The sequence below is a fragment of the Rhinatrema bivittatum genome, chromosome 1 (assembly GCF_901001135.1).
Source record: "Rhinatrema bivittatum chromosome 1, aRhiBiv1.1, whole genome shotgun sequence".
Classification (NCBI taxonomy): domain Eukaryota; kingdom Metazoa; phylum Chordata; class Amphibia; order Gymnophiona; family Rhinatrematidae; genus Rhinatrema; species Rhinatrema bivittatum.
In genome coordinates, this window is record NC_042615.1 from 36,388,483 (window position 1) to 36,409,746 (window position 21,264).

At 46.8% G+C, this 21,264-nt stretch overlaps 1 protein-coding gene across 1 annotated transcript in view; it reads right to left on the reverse strand.

The window, feature by feature from the left end:
- Window positions 1-564: 564 nt before the first annotated feature.
- Window positions 565-21,264, reverse strand: part of LOC115087848 (malate synthase-like) — an 87,670-nt gene continuing 66,970 nt past the window's right edge. The window contains exons 11-15 of the mRNA XM_029595534.1: window positions 14,891-14,980; window positions 13,562-13,634; window positions 7,360-7,427; window positions 3,972-4,099; window positions 565-956 (exon numbers count right to left, since the gene is read on the reverse strand). Of these exons, the coding sequence (XP_029451394.1) occupies window positions 833-956; window positions 3,972-4,099; window positions 7,360-7,427; window positions 13,562-13,634; window positions 14,891-14,980 (483 nt within the window). The 3' untranslated portion in view covers window positions 565-832. The remainder of the gene's footprint in view (window positions 957-3,971; window positions 4,100-7,359; window positions 7,428-13,561; window positions 13,635-14,890; window positions 14,981-21,264) is intronic.

Here is a 21,264-nt window from a genome sequence, read left to right on the forward strand (position 1 = left end):
CATTTCGGGCATATTGCACAGCCTAATGCCAGGAAAAAAAAGGTATAGTTATTTCTGGTGTTAAAACCATGCAGTACTGCCCCTCATTTTACTAAATCCTGCTCCCTCCAAAAAATCTGCATGCATGCCATGCATTATTGTTCTTAATGCACGTTATTATGGTGTTAATGCCAAAATGCATTTTGTTGAAGGACCCTATAAGTTTGTACCTGAGCCACAAGTGGCTTGCCAAGGTTACAAGAAGTGGCAGTGGGATTTGAACACTGGTTTCACTCCTCTGACCACTGGGCAACTCCTCCGAGCCTCTACTGCAGCAGCAATAAGCAGACTCGATGTACTTTACTATTAGATTTTGATAATATTCGGATATTAGCTCCAGAAAATGTGCTTACCTCAGGATCTCCCCCCATGTCTGTAATCCCGCTGCAATGAGGTCTCTCTGGCTCCTTTTTCACACAAAGAGTTCCCAGTTTTTCTGGTCTAGGAGTCCTAATGCGCCATGATTCTAACCTGCTGCTGGAGCTTACCCGAAACGTTACAAAGAAGGGGGCTGAAATTTCAATGCACAGTCAATTCATTTTATTCTCACTCTGAAATATATATACTCAGAAAATGAAAACATTCCTAAGGCGCACAGTACTGGATTTCTCGTTGCCCCCACCCAAACCTAGCTTTGCACGCAGACGGTGCTTTACTATTTAAGCCAATTGCGCTACTAAACTTCAGGTTTTCCTGTCGAGATGAAACAATTCACTACAATATCAAATACCATTTATGATAATTGCATCCAAAGTGATGACAACTTGTGCCTGGCGATGCGCATCAACAGTCTTCACTGACTGCTTGTGAGGAAAGTGTGATCCAGATGCAGGTAAGTGGTGATAAAATCAGGAAAATCTCTCTTCTGGACAAGTTCCAGGAACATTTCAGTTGCTGAGTGCAATCTGCACTTGTCACTGGGAAGGAAAGGCACGTCTGGTTTACAACTGATAGGATAAGAGAACAGGCGTTTGTCGTTAAAACACCTGATCCGTATCCCCCCCCCCCCCGGTGGTTTTCCCAGCATGGGGGTGGGCAAATCCGGTCCTCCAGGGCTGCAAACCAGTTGGGTTTTCAGGATTTCCATAATGAATATGCATGAAATGGATTTGCAAACAACTGAGGCAGAGTGCATGCAAATCTCTCTCATACATATTTATTAGGGATATCCTGAAAATCCAGCTGGCTTGCGGCCCTCGAGGACTGGATTTGCCCACCCCTGCTCCACCAGCCCCTCGAGCGATCCAAAACATTTTTTTTTTAATGCTCGTTACTGCGGCTTGTCAGTCAGGTCTGGGATTCAAACGCAGGCGCTCCTAGATCTAGGCTTGAACTGCAGCTGATTTTACCTGAACCTGAGATAGACGCGGCTCTGAAAGCCTGGGGGCTTACCTCCCTCTCATTTCTTTTACACATCACTGCAGAGATTCAAAGCTTCCTGCAGTCGGGGCTAGCACGGGGCCCATTTTAGAGGGGTTTTTTTCTCTCAGGAATGTGGGGGGTAGGGTAGATTTGAAATCCAAATGAAGACTGCAATCCAAAAATAACTCACTCAAAATTTACCTGAATGTTTGGATGGTCAACCTCACAATGCAGCAGTCTGTCCAGCTCCAATCTGGGCAAAGCAGAGGTTGCACATCTGTATATCATAAAATTCCACCTCAGCTGGGTATTTTAAAGGGTTGTTTGTATTTAGAAAATAAAAATGGGGCTTTATGGTATTTCTTTCTCCCTTTTATGTCCTTTCATCATGTACATTCCTTCTCTTTCACTATCTTGCCATTCCTTTTCCTAACTTCCCTTTCTGTAATCGCCCTCTTTCTCTCCCTGTTGTTTTCCTAGTTTCTCGACTTCCTTATCCTTTCCTTCCCATCCGGCCCCCTCCTCCAGTCTCTCTCCTCTTATTATCATTCTCTTTCTGTTCATTATCTCTGTTATGTCTCTCTTTTTCATCGCTTTCCTGTCCCTTCTACAGCTTTTTTCTTTTACGGTAAATCTGTTTTTATTGTTTTTGGAAAAGCAGTGAACAACAAACAAGGCAAAACATATGATACATAATGTGGTCTGATACATATCATACAATCGTATGATTCTATGATCATACTTTCCTCCCCCAGTACCCCTACGGACCCTTCCCCCGTCCTCTCCCTCCCCCCACCTTCCCGTGCACCGAAAGGGACCCTTAAAAAAATCGATCGAAACATCAGAAATGCAGAATCTTACAATAATGCCGTGAAATCTGAGTCTCAGCCATCTATACGATTAAGAAAAAGACTTTTCGAGTCTTGTGGCAAGGTTTGGATAAACGGCAGCCAGACTGCATTGATAGCTCTCCTAGTCCGGATCGGTAGGTGACTGCAGGCCAAAGTTTCCAGTGTTAGCAGATGTAATATAGACGAGTGCCAGTACGTTAAGGAGGGCCCCTCCGATTTCCTCCATGCCGCAAGGATGGCTTTACAGGCTAGTAAATAGACTTTTGTAATCCAAAGGGCTGGACCCTTTCTCCCTTTGAAAGATCTGGGGGAAGATCCCGAAAAGTGCCACAAGCGGGGAAAATGGGATCTTGAAGCCCACAATTCCGTTTGCAGAACGAAAGACTTTCTTCCAGAAAGTCTGTATTACTGGGCAGCCCCAGAGAGAACGGCCCAAATGTGCTCCCCTGAAGTTGCATTTTGAGACACGTGTCAGAAGTGGTGATCCCCGCTCTGTATGCCTGATGTTGAGATATGTACATTCGGTAGATGATTTTATAATGGGTTTCTCGTAAGAGCGTGTTGCTCGTCATCCTTCTCGTCATGGTGAAGGCAGACCTCAGCGCTGCGACAGAAATTGGATGACCTAGCTCTGACTGCCATTTAAGCCGCACCGCCTCTAGAGACCATCGCTTGTAGGTGGCCTCCAGCTGTTTGTAAAAATAAGAACTGGAATGTTTCTGAGGGTTGCCTGGATCAAACCAAGTTTGCAAGAGCTGCCACTTTGGATCCAGGATTCCAGCCGGGTGCCGAGTTCAGAGTCTGCAAGGCTTTCGGGGATTCCTATAAGCCTTAAATTGTTTACGGCGCGACCTGTTTTCCAGATCGTCAAGCTTACTTTGAAATGCCTCCCGAGCTTCTTTGATGCTCTGTATATCTTTATCCTGCGACTCCATTTTATTTTCTACCTCCGATATTCTGTGTTCTGCAGCCTGAATTTGGGAATGAATTTCTGAAAGCTGCGAGCTGATGCCGGTTATCTGAGAAGAAAGCTGCGAGAACCGCCCCTCCAATGCAGCTATAACCGTGGCTGCAATGTCGGCTCCCGCCCGATCTGTAGATCCTACAGCCTGGTGCGCCTCCGCAGCGTCGGCCATTTTGGTTTCGGGGCCCTTCGGTCTCTCCTCCTCTTTTTTTATTCGCTTTTGCTGCCATGCCTGCGAATCCACCGCTGCCCCATAGCTCCGAGCGTGCCCGGGTTGTTTAGCTGGCTGATGTGCTCAGTGCTGGGGCAAACGGAGGAGAATAAACACTCGTTCGCCGGATATATTCGGAGGGGGGCGGTCCCTGGAGCGATCAGCCACGCGTCCGATCACTCGCTCAGCATCACGTGATCCCAGCTTTTTTTCTTTTAACCCTACTTTCCTTTTTCCTCTCTTCCCCATTCTTCTTTCCCCTTCACTTTTCTCCTTCATTCCTTCTCTTCCCCTCCCAGTCCCCCTTTTCTCACTCTCTCTCTGTCTCCCTTTTCCCTTACCTGGTATAAGTAACTTGGTTTCAACCAGACATTTGAATAAGCCAAGGACAGCGCTAGACTCCACCATTGAGCAGCCAGTTCACCTTTTTAGTTGCCGTGCACCTTAAACGTGCACTGCAGTAAAACGCAATTAGAAAACCACACCTAATACTGAAGGGTTTTTCTTTATACAGTAAGAAAAGATGTGGGAGGTTGACACTGACCTGTGGGATGAACACCGCAGACCTTGCAGCTCCTGTTCCACTTCTTGGCCCAAGCTTTGAACAAGGCTCCTGGAGACCGTTCTGTTATCATCTTCTAATCTGACTTCATGGCGAATCCACTGCCAAACCTGAAATGAGGGCAAATTGTGCAGATTTACTTACGTCCAGCACAGATTGTCACCTCTTTTTAATAGGCTCGAGAATGCCATTTGTGGGAATGATTTCATTCTTTGATCTGTTCTCATTCTTGAGAGCTCAGTGATGCACGTTATTTCTATGAAAGCTGCATAGATATACATTTTGTAGAGCTTTAATTTATATATATATATATATATATATACACACACATATATTAAGTTTTGTTTGTTTGTTTTTACACAGAAACTTAGAAAAGAAAACGCCGACAAATCAGGACCACTTGGCCTCTCAACCCGTTCATTTGTGCCTGCACACTCTTCTTAGATCTGTGGTCTCTTCCCCTGCCACTAAGTTCCCTTCCTGTCTGTTCTACGCATGCTTGAATTCTGCCACTGTTTCGATTCCAAAGGATCCTGGCAGTCAAGAAATGTTTTCTCACGTTCCTTTTGAGCTTCCCTCCTTTAAGTTTCACGTGATGACTCACCTGTCCTTAGGTTTTTCATTCTATACAAACTGCTTCTTTCCAGTACTTTACTGAAGCCTGCTGGATGTGTGAAGATTTATCTCTGCCTTTCTTTACTTTTTTCCTAGAGAGTACCTTTAAGCTCCTTCAGTCTTTTCGTCGGGGGGCCACGTTTCCTGTGGCCAAAAGGGCAAGGTGTCCCGAGCTCTGCATAGCAGGGAGCCCAGTGCATGAGTGCACACAGCTCTGCGCTGATGACTCCATGGGCCAGTGTCCCAAATTTCAGGCAGCAGAGAACAGCCTTCTACTTTCTGCTCCAGTACCTCACCTTCCAAGCAGCACGCAGGGAACAGGAGGTGAGGGACTGAGCCTGGAGTAGACGAAGAACAAAGTACAGCAAAGAGCCGCCACTCTGCTTTCCAATCCAGCCACTCCTATCATTTAGGGATTATTTTATTTATTTATTTATTTATTTATTTTTCAATTTCTTGCATTTTAAAATAATTCCAAGAAATTATTCTTGTACAGAAACAAAGAAAAACATATCAAGGAAAATTCAATTAAACAAGAAATATTTTCCTATGTTAGCCCACAATTCTTGTCGAAATAAATTTTATAACCATCTCCCAAGGTAGACAAGACATGAGAAACGGGAGAGATGTAAATATTAAAAGAACAGCAGAAAGGGTGTTTCCTTGGGATACTCCCATATGTAAGTCACAAAGAGGAGATTTAAAAGACCCCAAGAAAACCCTCTGATAATGGTCATGAAGGTAAGAAGATAACCCATGTAAACAACAGAAGAAATACCAAGAGTGCGAAGACATTGAAGCAGAATGGAAAGATATAATGTATCAAAGGCAGAAAAAATATCTAAGAGAACCAAAAACAAATTAGAAACAGCATCAAAACCAGATGAAATACCTAAAATTTGAGATACAGAGAGTAGTGAATCTGAGTCTCCGTCTTCCTTCCTGCTTACCGTGCTGGTCTCACCAGCACAGTCTCTTTGTACAAAATCACTTAACTGTGTATATAATGTGTACTGGTTTTCTATCCCAGTTTCCCAAGTATCCTTGCATGCTATCTTTGAAGAGCACAGAGTCTTTTCTGATTCACAGTAAGTATTTCTCCTGGAGCCATGGGAGGGTCCAGCACTGCACATACGCAGTTCTGACACCGAACAATGAGCCAGACTAGTACCAGAATAACCTGCATGCCATGCAATTTTTAATTAACTATATTCCTATAGTTAAAACTTTAATAATTTACTATCAGGCCGATGCAATAAGGTGCATTCAGCAGAATGCACATTTTTACCCGCATTTTGTACGTGTAAACCCTACTGCCGATGCAGCAAGGAATTTTGCATGCTCAAATGTGCATGTAAAACTGTGCGTCTGCTTAGCGCCCTCGCGTGGAAATTCCATGCAAATGAAGGCATTAACCATTACGCCCCCAGGCAGAGAGGTGCGCTGGCTTAACTCCTGGTCTGAGGTGGAGTGATGTTTCCAGCGCTAGTTAAGCCTCCTTTAAAATGTTGATTTTAGTGGTTTTCTCCCTTATATCAGAGAAGCAGGTGCAGTCTGCCCCCCTCCAACAATGACCTTGACTCATTCGGCACACCTAGCTAACTCTCTTCCTGCATCTCTCCTGGGTGCCGCCTATCGATCCTACCTTTTGGGTTCAACTGATCCCCCCTCCCCCGGCCTAATCCCCCGCCACCACGGCCCTGAGGCAGGCCCATCACCGCCTGATGCACTGATAACAACCCTTGCAGGGTCCAAAATGGCCAGCCTTTGCAGAAGTGGACAGCAGGGGCCTGCTCCTCCATCCCCTCCGCATGCTGCGCGCTAGCCTGGTGTCCTTCACTGCTCTGCCTCACCTTCTAATGCTCTGCGGCAACTTCTGAGCCACCATGGCCCGAAGCTGGCGTCTTCCTTCCCCGCCGTGGCCCAGAAGGGCAGCCTCTTAAAGGGGAAATGCCTCCCTCCCAAAAGTAAAATGGAATAGAAAACTGAGCCACCAGCTGTTTGTGTTTTCCGATGGTTAAAATAAGAAGTGCAATTATGGGCATACAGGGGAACAAGGGAGGCAAAGAATTAAGAAAAAAAAAAAAAAAAGCAGGGCCACTGTGCACTAGCTTGGGCCTGTTCCTGTCACTTCCCAACCCTGGAGTTTAAAATGTGCATTCAGCCTGCTCTGAGTGCCTATTTTAACTTGGGTTTCTGTGCTAATGTTGCGTACGCGTACATATTAACTCCCAAAGCATTACTGCATCAGGAGTTTATAAAAAAAATTAACTTGTGCGTTGGGGAATTGCACAGTTTTAACGTCATCTTTCTGCATCGGCCTGCATTTGTGGAAACCGTGTCCATTTCGAAAACTGGTCTCTTTAATAAAATCCACGTTCTCATATGGCACTACAGTGGTGGGAAGGACCCGCCTTGATCCACCGTACTTCCATACATGGAGCTGCACTGATGTCACCACAGGAACGCAGCTACATGCGCAGTCTTGTTTTCCAGTACTGCACAGCACCTAATGCCAAATACGAAAAAGGAGTAGTGGTAGCCATGCAATGCTCTGAAGCCAGGAAGCTGCTGTTCCACGGGGCTCCTGCCAACCCTTAAATACACATTTTCTGTTTTATATAATATCCTGCCAACCTCTGCATGCTTCATACGGTAAGGAGATAAAATAAAATCACACCACTTGCCTCTAGGAGATTTTCCGACCAGTTGAATAATGACATGCACAATTTGGCTCGGTTTTAGAGGCTTGTACCTGCGATCTGGAGATTTCTGCCGTTGCTGAATCCTCAACTTGACCACGGTAATAAAAGTGACCATCTCCTGCGGACATAATACATGACATTTGGAGTGATTACATAGCCCTTTGTCACAAGGAACAGAGTATTCCAGTCCTAGCATAGTTTTGCAAACTTGTGGTCAGTGGCTGCCTATGGATGATGATCTCCCAGGCCACAAGGGGGCGGTGAGCCTTGTGAGAGAGTGGCAGCGGGCAAAATGCTTAGGGGTAGATTTTCAGACGAGCGCGAACAGCCTACTTTTGTTTGCGCTCCAGGCGCAAACAAAAGTACGCTGGATTTTAGTAGATACGCGCGTAGTCGCGCGTATCGGCTAAAATCCTGGATCGGCGCGCGCAAGGCTATCGATTTCGTATAGCCTGCGCGCGCCGAGCCGCGCAGCCTACCCCCGTTCCCTCCTAGGCCGCTCCGAAATCGGAGCGGCCTAGAAGGGAACTTTCCTTTGCCCTCCCCTCACCTTCCCCTCCCTTCCCCTACCTAACCCACCCGCCCGGCCCTGTCTAAACCCCCATCCTACCTTTGTCGGGGGATTTACGCCTCCCTCCGGGAGGCGTAAATCCCCGCGCGCCAGCGGGCCTCCTGCGCGCCGGGCCGCGACCTGGGGGCGGGTACGGAGGGCGCAGCCACGCCCCCGGGCCGTGGCCACGCCCCCGTACCCGCCCCCAAAACGCTGCCGACACGCCCCCGCAACGCCGCGCGCTCCGGCCCCGCCCCCCGACAGGCCTCCCGACACGCCCACTCCGAAAACCCCGGGACTTACGCGAGTCCCGGGGTTCTGCGCGCGCCGGTGAGCCTATGTAAAATAGGCTCACCGGCGCGCAGGGCCCTGCTCGCGTAAATCCGCCCGGTTTTGGGCGGATTTACGCGAGCAGGGCTCTGAAAATCCGCCCCTTAACGCACATGCTGAGAGAGAGATTGAGACGGGGGGGGTGTGTTGGTTTGGGGGGACGGTTTTACATACACAGTAAGAGGTATGAACAGTAACGTTGACATCGCTGAAGATTTTCTGCTGTTTGAATTATTGAAGAGGTTAGGCCTGTTCAGCTTGGAGAAGCGATGGCTGAGGGGGGATATGATAAAGGTCTTTAAGATCATAAAAAGTCTTGAACGAGTAGATGTGAATCGGTTATTTACACTTTCGGATAATAGAAGGACTAGGGGGCATTCCATGAAGTTAGCAAGTAGCACATTTAAGACTAATCGGAGAAAATTCTTTCACTCAACACACAATTAAGTTCTGGAATTTGTTGCCAGAGGATGTGGTTAGTGCAGTTAGTGTAGCTGGGTTCAAAAAAGGTTTGGATAAGTTCTTGGAGGAGAAGTCCATTAATGGCTATTAATCAAGTTTACTTAGGGAATAGCCACTGCTATTAATTGCATCAGTAGCATGGGATCTTCTTAGTGATTGGGTAATTGCCAGGTTCTTGTGCCTGGTTTGGCCTCTGTTGGAAACAGGATGCTGGGCTTGATGGACCCTTGGTCTGACCCAGTATGGCAATTTCTTATGTTCTTAGGTTCTTATGAAAGGTGCAAGAGGAGATGATTTGTACAATGCACTACAAATCATCTCCTCTTCTACCTTTCTTCAGTTCAAACAGCAGAAAATCTTCAGTGATGTCAACTTTCGAGTTCGTACCTCCTACTGTGTATGTAAAACTGTCCCCCCAAACCTCCACACCGAGTTAAAATATAGCATTTTGACAAATCTAGGCCTAATTAGGTCCTCAGCTTAGCACAGAGAGGGAGAGACACTGCCCTGGGAAGAGGGAGAGGAAGAAGAATTTCTTGCAGTTTTTCTGAAGTTTTCCCAGTTCTGCCCTGAGCCTCCTGCTCAGTGGGTCAGGAGGGAGCTGTGCGCCCCTTCACTCAGTCTAAGAAGAGGTTGCAGTGACCGTGCAGGCAGAAGAGAAGTGTCTTGATCAGAGATTTCGTTTTTTTCACCAAAAAGGAAGAAAGCTGTTTTCTGCCACCCTTCCTTGCTGGAAGGATGCTTTCAGTGGCCTCCGGGAGGGGCCTCCGGGAGGGCTGCATCTGTACGGTGAAGAGGAGTCGGAGGGAGAGAAGTGGAAAAGGGCATCCAGAGACCCCCAACGGAGTTACCAGCCCTGGGACACAGGATATTGCCAGGTTGGAGGTCGGGATTCTTCGTGGACCTCAGGTATTGGGTAGGGTATCCGTCACGGTTAGGACACCCCCAGCCCACGTGGGGGATAAACATGTTCCACGCCCCTGCCTGCAGAGACATTTCCACAGAGTTCGAGAGCATTCAGATCCTGGCTCATGTAAATCTGGGAACGCTGGAAGTATCTGGACATTTTATGTTTTGCATCTGTTGATTCTTTTATGAGGAATTACAATAAACTTTGATTTGAACACCCATCCAGTGAGTCCTGCCTGGTTTGTAAGTGTGCCTGCCCCAAAGAGCTATGGCAACACACACACACATGGGAGAACCCTACTGCCTGGGCCAAGACGGTTTGCCTTCACCCCCACAGAAAGGACTCACACCTTGGGGACTCAGGAAAGGGGAATGAGGAGTGTGAGGACAGCCCCACTTATAAATTCTTTTATGGCCCTTCAGGATATCTGCCAACCGCCAAGAAAGGCTTACAATAGAGCTCCCCATTCATCTCGTGCACCTTCTGGATTCCCACAGGATTCAGTCCTGATGCCCAATATGTTCACCTTCTTTATGGTCCCACTTTGGGTCATCAAATGGGCCACAGGATCGAAGCTCCACGTTTTCACCAACACATTCAGATCTCTGTCCCCGTGAAAAGGGTGGGATGGGTGATTTGGGTATCATCACTGATTGTTTAGGAACTGTGATGAGGTGGTTCACGGACCATCAATTGAAAGTAAGATGGAGGACCTCTGGATGGGTAAAACCCACATGTACATTTCTGTTTTAAGTTTGGAAGGGGTCACAATGCCATTATGATGTGAGATACAGAATCAAGGTGTTTGGTTGGACACCGACTGCTCCTTCAATGCTCATATTTCCTGGGCGGTAAAATCGACCTTTGGCTATCAACGTGTTGTCCGCCAGCCGCAGCCATATTTATCCATTTCAGATTTGGCTACAGTGTGTCAGACTTTCATTATAGCAAAGCTGGGCTATTTCAATTCTGTTTATTTGAGTTTTCCCCAGCCTTCAAAGAGGAGACTACAGAATGTTAAAAATACAATGGCCTGGATTTGGGAGATGGGACTTAAAGTAAAAGAACATATGTCTCCATTACTGAACAGCCTTCATTAGCTTCCAATGGCCTATAAAGTTTAAGATATTAGTCCTGGTGTTTAGAATAAGACTGGCTCAGGACCATCTTACCTAAGGATAAGTTAGTGCCAGATGTGCCAGGACATACGCTTAGGGCTTTGAATGTGTATCAACTAAGAAAGAGATCTACTTAAGAATAGAGCCTCCAGGAGGAAGTGACGTCACTTCCCATGCCGGGTGCGTTTTAATGGAGCTCTCTGCCCCCAGAGCGTTTTAAGCAAAAAACATCAAGTAAAACCCCCCCGATTTGCGGCGATTTTTAGCAATTCCAACAGCGGATACCGGTGGGAACATGGCACAAAAGAAAAAACCGGTGGACTTTAAAAAATATTCATACATTAAAGGTGGTGATGCCCCGGACCCCACTGACCACAAAATGGCGGCGGCTGTCGAGTCGGAGGAATCGGAGACTGAAGGGACTACTCCAGAACTCCTGGATTTGGATCGGCCTCTGCGCTCAGAAATGCACTCCTGGTTTATAGAACTGCGGCGAGACATTAAGGTATTTAAAACTGAGATAGCAGAAACGCTGCAAGAAATGAGGGAGGACCATGCGGCCTTAGGCCGCAGATTGGACAAGGTGGACATGCGGCTGGATGAGCAGGAGGAACGTAGGCAGCTACAAAATGTAGAGGTTACAGGTTTAAAATCTGCACAGATAGATCTGGAGGATAAGCTTGAAGACCTGGAGAACAGGTCCAGACGCTGCAATCTCCGATTCAAGGGCGTCCCGGAGAAGGAGGAGTACCAGGATTGTGTACTCCTCATTCAAAAAATCTGCCATTTGATTCTCGGGGGTCCGGAGAATGAAGATGGGGGCACCTCCGCTGATCCACAGATTGAGCGAGCGCATAGGTCGCTGGGACCCAAGGTTGGGAATCGGCCACGCGATGTTGTGGTCTGCTTTCACTCGTTTGTGTATAAAGAAAAAATTGCAGCGGCAGCCAGGCGACAACGTGTGTGGATTTGGGAAGGAAATGAGATCTCCATCTACGCCGACTTGGCCTCTAGCACTTTACGCAAGCGCTTATCTTTTCGACCGGTCACATCGGCACTTACCACTGCATCTATACGCTACAGATGGCTCTTTCCTTTCAGCTTGAGAAAGTTTCCAAGACTATGTAGTCCCGACAGAATCAATGATGGCTCAACGGTGTCTTCACGTCTCCTGACTGACACCGGAGCCTCTTTCCTCCCTTGCCTGCTCATTGCCAATGTGAGTAAGGTTCTTGTCGAACAGTGGGAGGCTTTGATGCAGCCATTGAAAAGTGGCCTTTATTCCTGCTGTTTCAAAGATTTCCGCTGCCTCAGACTCAGTCCTTATCCTGTGCGATGAGCCTTTCAGCAAAAAAAAGCAAGCCAAACGGGAATGTCCATTGATATTTAATGTTTTCAGACCTTGATGTCCCTGAGTTCCAAACACTTTTTCAGCACGATGGAAGCCAGATCAGTGAAGATGCTGATTTTATTCCTTTCCCCGGCCCAATCGGGCTGTGCCTTATGCGCTATTGCAAGGATTTGCTGCTTAACTGGGAAACCATGAAAGCATGCGATGGATGATATCTCTAGCTCTGTTCCCCACCTTTGGACCAAGAGCTCTGTGTGATCTTTCTAACTTGATGTCCACCATGGACTGCTCAGTCGGGGCCAGAGGAGAAGCCAGCAGCCCCTTACAAACAGCGATATCAACCGACCTACAGTCCTCATAGGCAGGGGTCTCCGGCACCTTTTGGAATGCAAGTTACACCTATGGGACCTGTTCTCCAGGTCCTCGAACTTATCTGCTATAGAATGGTGTTCAATCTGCATTTCTTTGCATTGGCTCTGCAGGTGATCCAGGACGGCGGCTTGGCCTTCAACTCATGTATCGAGCTCATCAACACGCCAACCCAGCTTGGCGAACTCTTCTTGCAGGTCTTCTTCCATCATGGCTAAAATTTCCTGTGTTTCATGTAGGATCGAAGATTGCTAAACCATTCCCAGAATTCATCTCTGGATGGTAAGTCACCCTTCGCCAAAGCTAGGGCCAACTCTGCAGCCGGTGAATTTGCGTCATCCTTGTTGGGGCCTACATCGTCGGCTGCAGGATCTTCCCCACCCAGCTCCACCACATGTTTGCTGAATGCAAACTGCTTCAAATCCATCGGGGTTTTTTTAGATGTCATAGTTGAAGCAGTGAGCACTCGTATCGGATGGATAGCTTGTCGCCCATAGCAGATGCCAGACTTAATGGTCGGATTAGAAAACGGAGGAAAGGGAGCTCAGTTCTAGGAATCTATGCTGCCTGATGACATCACTTCCTGACTTTGTGTATTCCTAAAGCTAATGATAGCTTCTCAGGTTTAAACATCGGTTTCATTGAATTCAAGGAGGTTTATGTTGATGCCCAGTCAGTTTCTGGAACCTTCCTCAATCACAACACTCCAGTTGACTTAAATATAAACCATATGAGAAGAATAAAATGGAGAGTTCTGGTTACTTGCTCAGTTTTCTTAAGATAATGCAGCTTTGATCTGCTTGCATGACTTTTATAATCAGAGCAGTACCACTGGAAGCATTCTGGTAATCTTAATCCTTTTAAGATCCGGCCCTCTCTTGCCAAATATTAACACTGAATAAATCATGGGTTCTGATGTTCTCTTGCCATATATATAGTACACTTAAGACTTCCAAGTAGTCAGAGCACCTTTACACCAGCAAGATAATGGTCAGCAATCGGCTGATTGCCTTCCTCCCCCCAGGGACAATCTGCCACTTCTCCAAAATCACCATGTTTTATCTTCAGTCTCAAAAGAAATCGAGCATTGTCAGCCAGTTATCATTCTGCAGTTACACACATAAAAAGCTTGAAAAGCACAGAGTTGTTTGGATTTCTTTACCTTTAAGCCAAGCTTCTATAAAGAGAATGCCAACAGCGATATTGTACTTCAGACCAAACAGGGTGACACCACCCTAGAACAAATTGAAAAGATTACATCAGAGCTTATTCTAATCCTTTAATGCTGGTGTAGCTAGCCCTGCTGATTTCCAGCCCAATTTTTGACAGTCTGGGTGTAACGCAGCCTGAGTGGTCTTTAGCTTGCCAGAGAACAGAGTAGGTTGGACTCTGTTATTCTTCTACAGACTTTATTACTTACAGGTAAGTTAGACAACCAAGAGCCTGCTTACCTCAGCAGTGTTGGCAACAGAAAGGTAGCAGTTTACAGATGTGTAGTTTCAGCAAAGTTTTAGCTTTCTTCTCTTCTTGTCTGGGGCCTCCCTTTCCCTCTGGGCCCTGGGGTCTTATCCCTCTTATCCATCATCCCAGGGGAAGCGCCCTGCAACCAGGATTCCCTTGTGGCTGTCTTAAGGTGGACCAGGTTGAATGCATGGTCCTGGACTGTTAAGGAGGGTCTACGTTACACTGCATTAAGTCAGCACATGCACCTGCAAGTCAGTGCATCTAAAGTTTTAGCAGTATTTTATAAACTGTGAGGTGTGAGCTGTAAGGCTTATAAAATACTATGCGCCTCTGCCCCGAAAGTACGCATGTAAGTTTCAGTACATGCGTGCATTTGTGGTGCAAGAAGACGCAAACTTTCTCTACCCATTTGATGAAAGTATTTATGTGTGTAATAACTGTAACGTGCACGTAATAACCCAGAGTAAAACGCAGGGGCAGGCATTTTATAAAGTACGCGGTACTCCCAGTTATGAAAATACTGACTTGTACCAGTACTTGGAACCAACCCTCCCGTTTGCCGAAAACCTCTGCCAGTTCCCCCAGACCCTCCAGAACTTCAACCTGACCCCCACCTCTACCACCAGTTAACCCAGACCTCCCACCCATGAACCGCAGACAAAAAACAAATGCAATTTCCCTTCCTCGATTCAACTGGTAAGTACAAAAGCGTGCGGGCAAGTTTGGCAACACGTTCTGCTTACGTAATAGCAACTTCTGCTTGCACCCGGCCCGCAGCGCCTCGAAACTGCCCCCCCCCCTTTTCTTTTTTCCATGCTAACGTCCACGTGCGGCACTGCAAGAATGAGCGTAGGTGCGATACTTCCAAAACAGCATAATGTGGCTTGCGTGCCAGTCTTACATGCAGCCACATTTTGAGAATGAATCCCTACACTCCTAACCGACCATAAGAGGAACATCAAACGCTTCTCAATAAATAAATAAATGTGCAATCCAGACCAAGAGAAACAAATGTGAAGGTACTCACCGTGGGCATCGTCAGCAAATCGGTGGCCCTCACGGTTACTGCGGGGATCACGTGTAGCTGATTGGGTCCTCTTGAGTGTTGCTGGAATAGCTGCAGCGAATGCACGCGTTAGCCAACATTTAATGAGAACATGCAAAACACTAAGGGGTTGCTCTCTCAGGCTCAAATCAGACCTTTGCCCCAATTGGGGTTACTGTGCCTCGAGCTCCCGGATATCGGGTTTTTCCTAACATTTTTAACTCTCTCTCCCCCTCCCATCTAGCCCAGCAAAAGCATAAGAACATAAGAAATTGCCATGCTGGGTCAGACCAAGGGTCCATCAAGCCCAGCATCCTGTTTCCAACAGAGGCCAAACCAGGCCACAAGAACCTGGCAAGTACCCAAACACTAAGAAGATCCCATGCTACTGATGCAATTAATAGCAGTGGCTATTCCCTAAGTAAACTTGATTAATAGCAACTAATGGACTTCTCCTCCAAGAACTTATCCAAACCTTCAGGCTCAAAAGAAATCAAGTATTGTCAGCAGCAACAGTTTTCTGTGTAACTCCATGCACATGCACCCAGGCCTGGATTTATCAATAGGCACACTAGGCCCTGTGCCTGGGGCGGTAACAATGTGGGGGTGGGAGCAGGCTGGCTGAAGATCTGCTGAATCTCCCTCAGCAGAGAGCAGTCCTCTGCTTCCCCTCCCAGGCAGTGTTCAGGGAACAGGAGGGGGGGGGGGGGGAGTGTGCCTGCAGCAGACAGAGCAAAATGGGATCATGTCGGGGAGCTTAGGAGGGTGCAGAGCACTGATAATTGGAGGCTGGGGGACGAGAGGGATGTCTGTGCGAGAGAGAGGGGAGCAAGGGTAGGGGGCAGCGTTCATATATCATATCGGGTGGGATGCTAGAGAGGGGATACAAGAAGTTAAAGACACCTCCCTCCTCTCTTCCCACTCACTGCAATTCAGATCCTCCCTCCCTTCACCTTGGATTCTATCCCCCCAATCCTGAAAGCTCCCTTCCTACCTCGGCCTTCTCCCCAGATCCTGGAACCCACTCCCCAACCCTTCCTGTTCCCTCCTCCTCCTCTTCAGTCCAAGAACCTGCCTCTCTCTCCCTCCCCTTCTTCCTCCCCACCCCAGTTTCCTAATCTTTCCCCTCTCCTCCCATCCCTAGTCCTCTTTCCTTCTCGCTCTCCTCCTCCTTTCTCCTCACCCCATTCCTGATCTTTCTCCCTTGCTCTCCCCATCTCTGAAGTGTCTTCCTTTGTACTGATAGTTGAAATTACTATTCTTCACCAATAAAGATATAATAAATTACACTGATACGTATCCTGTAAAACTATTCCTATAATGTAATATAAAAGACAGAAATGTTTTTGTTTCAGAAATGTTTAAATTTTCCGACAGAATCTACCCCGAGCTGCCACAGGAAACCAGAGGGTATGTTTTAGAGATCTTCTGCTCCCTGTGGGGGTGACAGGGGGCCACAACATCCTAAATCCGTCTCTGCATGCACCCGAGTCTGGCTGGCGGATGTTACTGTTGTGAGATCCTGGAACCTCCCTCCCTGCCTCTACAGGATCCCCAGCCACCCTGAGATGTAGACGAGACTGAATTTACCTTGTCAGCAGCCCTAGGCCACAGGGAGAGATGGGACTGAGGATGGTGCCCGAGGGACGTGGTGACAAGGGAGGTGGGGGTTCCCCCCAGGATGCAAGGCGGTGAAAATAACACACTGTACACCACAGTTTTTGAGTAAATAATGTAATACAGAAAAGTTATTATTCAAAGATGCTCCTTCTGTCCCTCTTGCACACAAACACACACACCCTCGCACAAGCTTCCTCTCTGCTGCACAAACAACACACCCTAACACAGGCTCCCTTCTCTGCTGCACACACACTCACACAGACTCTCTCTCACACACACTCTCACGCAGGTTCCCTCTCTCTCATGCACACAGATACCTTCACACAGGCTCCCTCTCTCACACAAGCACACACACACTCACACCGAATCTCTCTCTCTCTTATTTATTTATTTATTTCGGATTTTTATATACCGACATTCTCAATACAAGTATCGAATCAGGTCGGTTTACAAAGAACAAAACTGTCGCAATAAAGGCGTTACATTAAACAGCGTTTCTTAACATATGAGTAACAAATAACATATAACATATAAATATAAATAATACAACTTAAATATTACATAGACAATAATAAAATAACTCGTCAAAAGGAGTGGATAAATGTAAGGAATGATTAAAGCATGAGTAAATATCTTGAATAATTAAGGGGTAGTCTAAATTGTGATATGTGGGTACATAGACCTTGTTGATGTGCAAAAATCCTAGTTATGCATGAGTTACAGAAGACTGGGGAATCAGAGAAGAAGTCTTAAACCGGTGTGTTGTTCAGATCTGGCGTGGTGATCGAGGATCTGATGTTGCACACACATACACCCCCGTCCATCAGGCTCCCTCTCTCACACAAGCACACACACACTCACACCGAATCTCTCTCTCTCTTGCACACACATACACCCCCGTCCATCAGGCTCCCTCTCTGGCACGCACACACTCCTCAAACAGGCTACCTCTCTTTCTCTCTCATCCATACCCACACACACACACATCCATCCCCTTGAACACTGGCTTCATCTCTCACAAACGCACACCTTTCCTCACATACACACACGCACAATCCCTCTCTCACACATATAAGCTCCCAAATTCTCCCTCACATTCACACTCCCTCACACAGGCTCCCTCTCTCTCTCACAGACACACCCCCCCTCAATGCACATTTCCTTATTCTTTCTGCCTCTTCCTTCTCTTCCCACCTAGCTGTCTTTTATTCTCTCCTCTCCTCCCCCCCCCCCCCCCCCAGTTAAGTGTTGCAGCTTTAGGAAATTTTAATTGTTTTTGCCGGCACAATAAAGTAAAAAAACAAAAAAACTCCCAAAGTTTCAGCTGCGGGGAAGCGTTAGAGGGCTCTGAATTGAGCGAGGAAGATTGCGGCAGGACTGTGGAGAGCCCCAGGAAGTGAACATACCTTTTCGGGGTGCAGGCTGCCTTTTGATTTTTGGCAGGAACGTGGCCTGCTGAGCCAGGGGGGGTGTGGTCGGCACAAGATAGCGGCAGGTTCGCAGCATGAGAGGAAGTCAGCATTTTCAAAATGGCCTGGCAAACATCAGCTGGCCATGTGCGGAGCCCATCCTGCTCGTGGCTCAAGATCAACAGGCCCAGCAAAAATGGTAGATTCTGCACAGGAGGGGGAATTCTGTGCTCGGCAGAAGCGCAGAATTCCCCCAGGAGTAAGATGATGACGCCCCTATACAGGACATAGGTGAGGCCTCAGCTGGAATAATGTGTGTTCAGTTCTGGAGACCGTATCTCCAAAAAGGATAGAGAAAAGATGGAAGCAGTCCAGAGAATGGTGTAAGGTGTGCACTGAAAGCGATATGAGATGAGATCAAAGGACCTAAATATTTATACCCTGGAGGAGAGGAGAGATATGACACAGGCTTTTAAATATATTAAAGTTATACATGATGCACAAGAATCAAACCTTTACCAATGGCAAGGAAGCTGTAGAATTAGGGGTCATGATATGATACTCCAAGCTGATAGACTCAGGAACAATGTTCAGGAGATACTGATCATGTTTACTGATGCTTGGAATGCCCTCCTGGAAGAGGGGGTGAAGACGGGCAGTAATGGCATTCAAAAGGGTGTAGGATCCCTGGTGGCTAGAGGATGAAAAAAAACAAAAAACGAAATGGGTAACCTGTGTTTAGGTGTAACCTTCACAGAGCGGCAGTTACTACCCATAACAGACAGCACGGGTGTAACCTGCATGGAGCGGCGGTTACTACCCGAAATAACTTGCAGGGCAGACTGGATGGAGCATTTGGTCTTCATCTGCCACCACTACTGTAGTGCTACGAATGCATCTCTGGTTTTTTCAGGCAGGCCTGCAGTTTGCTCTCTTTGTTTCCCCATTTCATAGGATATGTATTTGGCGCAAAACTTGCTTACATACATCACATTTAACTCACATTTTACGTTTGTTCCTTGTCAAAAATTATTAGCCGAGGTGTAAAATCTCTCCTTAACTTTGATGTCCCTTTCCTAGTTTTGCAACTGTATGCCTACTATTCCTTTCCTGTAAATGCAGTATCTGAGGTCACTCTCTTCCTGATCACAACTTTCCCACAATTGGCACAGGGTATCCTCTGGTGGTATGAGTGTCAGAATATTGTCTGATGCCAGTCTCAAGCTGCCTTTAAAAAAAAACCCATCACAGCAGCACAATCTTTCTTCTGCAATAAGCTAGTATCGAAGCGCCATCCAGTGGAAGTCTCTGTAACAGCAGCAGCTGAAGCTTCTCCCGGGGAAGCTATCAGGCAGATTCCAGCTGCGTGGATCTGTCATTTTAAGGCAGAGGGTCCCCAGCCCGCAGAGCTTATTTCTCCAGCCCGCCGTGCTTTTTTCCCTTCGCGCAGCCAGATTTATGCGTGGTGGCAGCACAAAGATTGGCAAGGTTTCCTGCCCTGCCAGCAGGAGAAGAGCCGGCTGCTCCCGTGATAACGAGAGCCGCCGGTAGAGAGGTCAGACCCAGCCGGTGGCAAAGGAACTGACTGCTCCACACTGGTGAAGACAGCCGCTGATGGGAGGCCAGGCCCAATCAGCAAGAAAGGTGCCAACGCAGCACCCGCGCTGGTGAAGAGACATGCTGGCAGAGAGGTCAAGCCTAACCAGCATAGAAGCCAACTTTGGAAAATGATTTGGGGGGTGCCGAACTCAACACAAATTACAGCACCCCCAGCAAAAAAAAGAGGAAAAAACAGAACACAGCGGGTTGTGAGTGTAACCGACCAGTCTGTATTTAGATATCCAGAGAGGAGGAGATAATGTGGACACGGTGAAGACTCATGTGGTCAGGGCAAAACAAAACTAGGGAAGACTCAAAGTCCCACCAGTCATTCTTCTCCCCAACCCCAGTTCATCACCACCAGTCTCCTCCCTCCTGCTCCGTTTCCCTCCAACAGCCCATTCACACCACAGTCTCTTTCCCTTCCCTCACCTGTCGCCAGTATTCTTTCTTTCTCAACCAGGGGCGCTGCTAGGTACTTCAAAGAACCGGGACACAGGCCCATAAATCCTTAAACGTGCCTCCTCCCCTCTGACCCTGCCCCCGAAGATTGTGATAAATACAACAAAAAAAAATCACAACTACTTCCTTTTTCCATGCGCACTGCATGGGTTCCAAAAGCCGACTGAAACAAAGCAGGAGAAAGGCAGCCTCGGTGGCAGGAGGAGTGAGTTAGAAGCACAAGGCTGCTGGTGCTACTCTTATAACAGATGGGGCACACAATTAAAGATTATGAATATATAATAACAGATTTTACATAAAAAGAACACTCAAAGTACAGACTTCTGAGGTTAAAATATTACCTACCACATGTATATTATATTTACATGCACTGCTGTGGTGCCAACCAGAAAATCCTGCAAAAAAGACACTGAATCGATATGGTCTCAGGCCTGTTGTAAAGCAATGTTGTGTGTAGGTTTGGTCTTCAGAAAGCTATGATTAAACTGAATTACAATATAGTAAATCTCCCACACCAAAACGGCACCAACTGCCTGCACTCAAACAGTAACAACCCTACACATGAAAAGGCAACACTGCAAATATTCTAACAGGCCCTAAAACACCAATACACCTATTAGGAAAAATAGAACAAACCAGGCTTCTATAGAGCCTTACACAGAAACTACATGCCAGCAGAATACCTCACCTCAGTCACACAAAATTTAAATAGAAACATACAGATAAAAACTGAACTGGAAACCGCAAGAAGCCAGACTTTGTATGCAATGAAACAATGGTCCAAGAAAGCAAACCGGTAATCGATCCAAGGTGGATGTCAGCAACAAACACGAGTAGATGGATCGGTTGTAAACAAGATTTTATTGAAGCTTGCCCGACTCTGGCCGAGTTTCGCTCAAAGAGCTGCCTCAGGGGCTTTGAAGCCACTTCAATTGGCTTAAAACATCGCGTAGCAAAGTCAGAGGAGATCAAAACAGCTGGCTTATAACGAAAAATGTTTTTTACAAGTGCTTTTAAAACCACGTTTTAAAAGTATTGGTATTGCATACCGATTCGCCGTTCAGCTCTTTGAGCGAAACTCGGCCAGAGTCTGGCAAGCTTCAATAAAATCTTGTTTACAACCGATCCATCTACTCGTGTTTGTTGCTGCAATGAAACAATGGAAAAACTGAAACTTCAACATTTGTCATGAGACAATCAATAAAATCAAGAAATATAAAACAATCAATCATAACAATAACATTCTAATAAAAAGAATATTTCAAA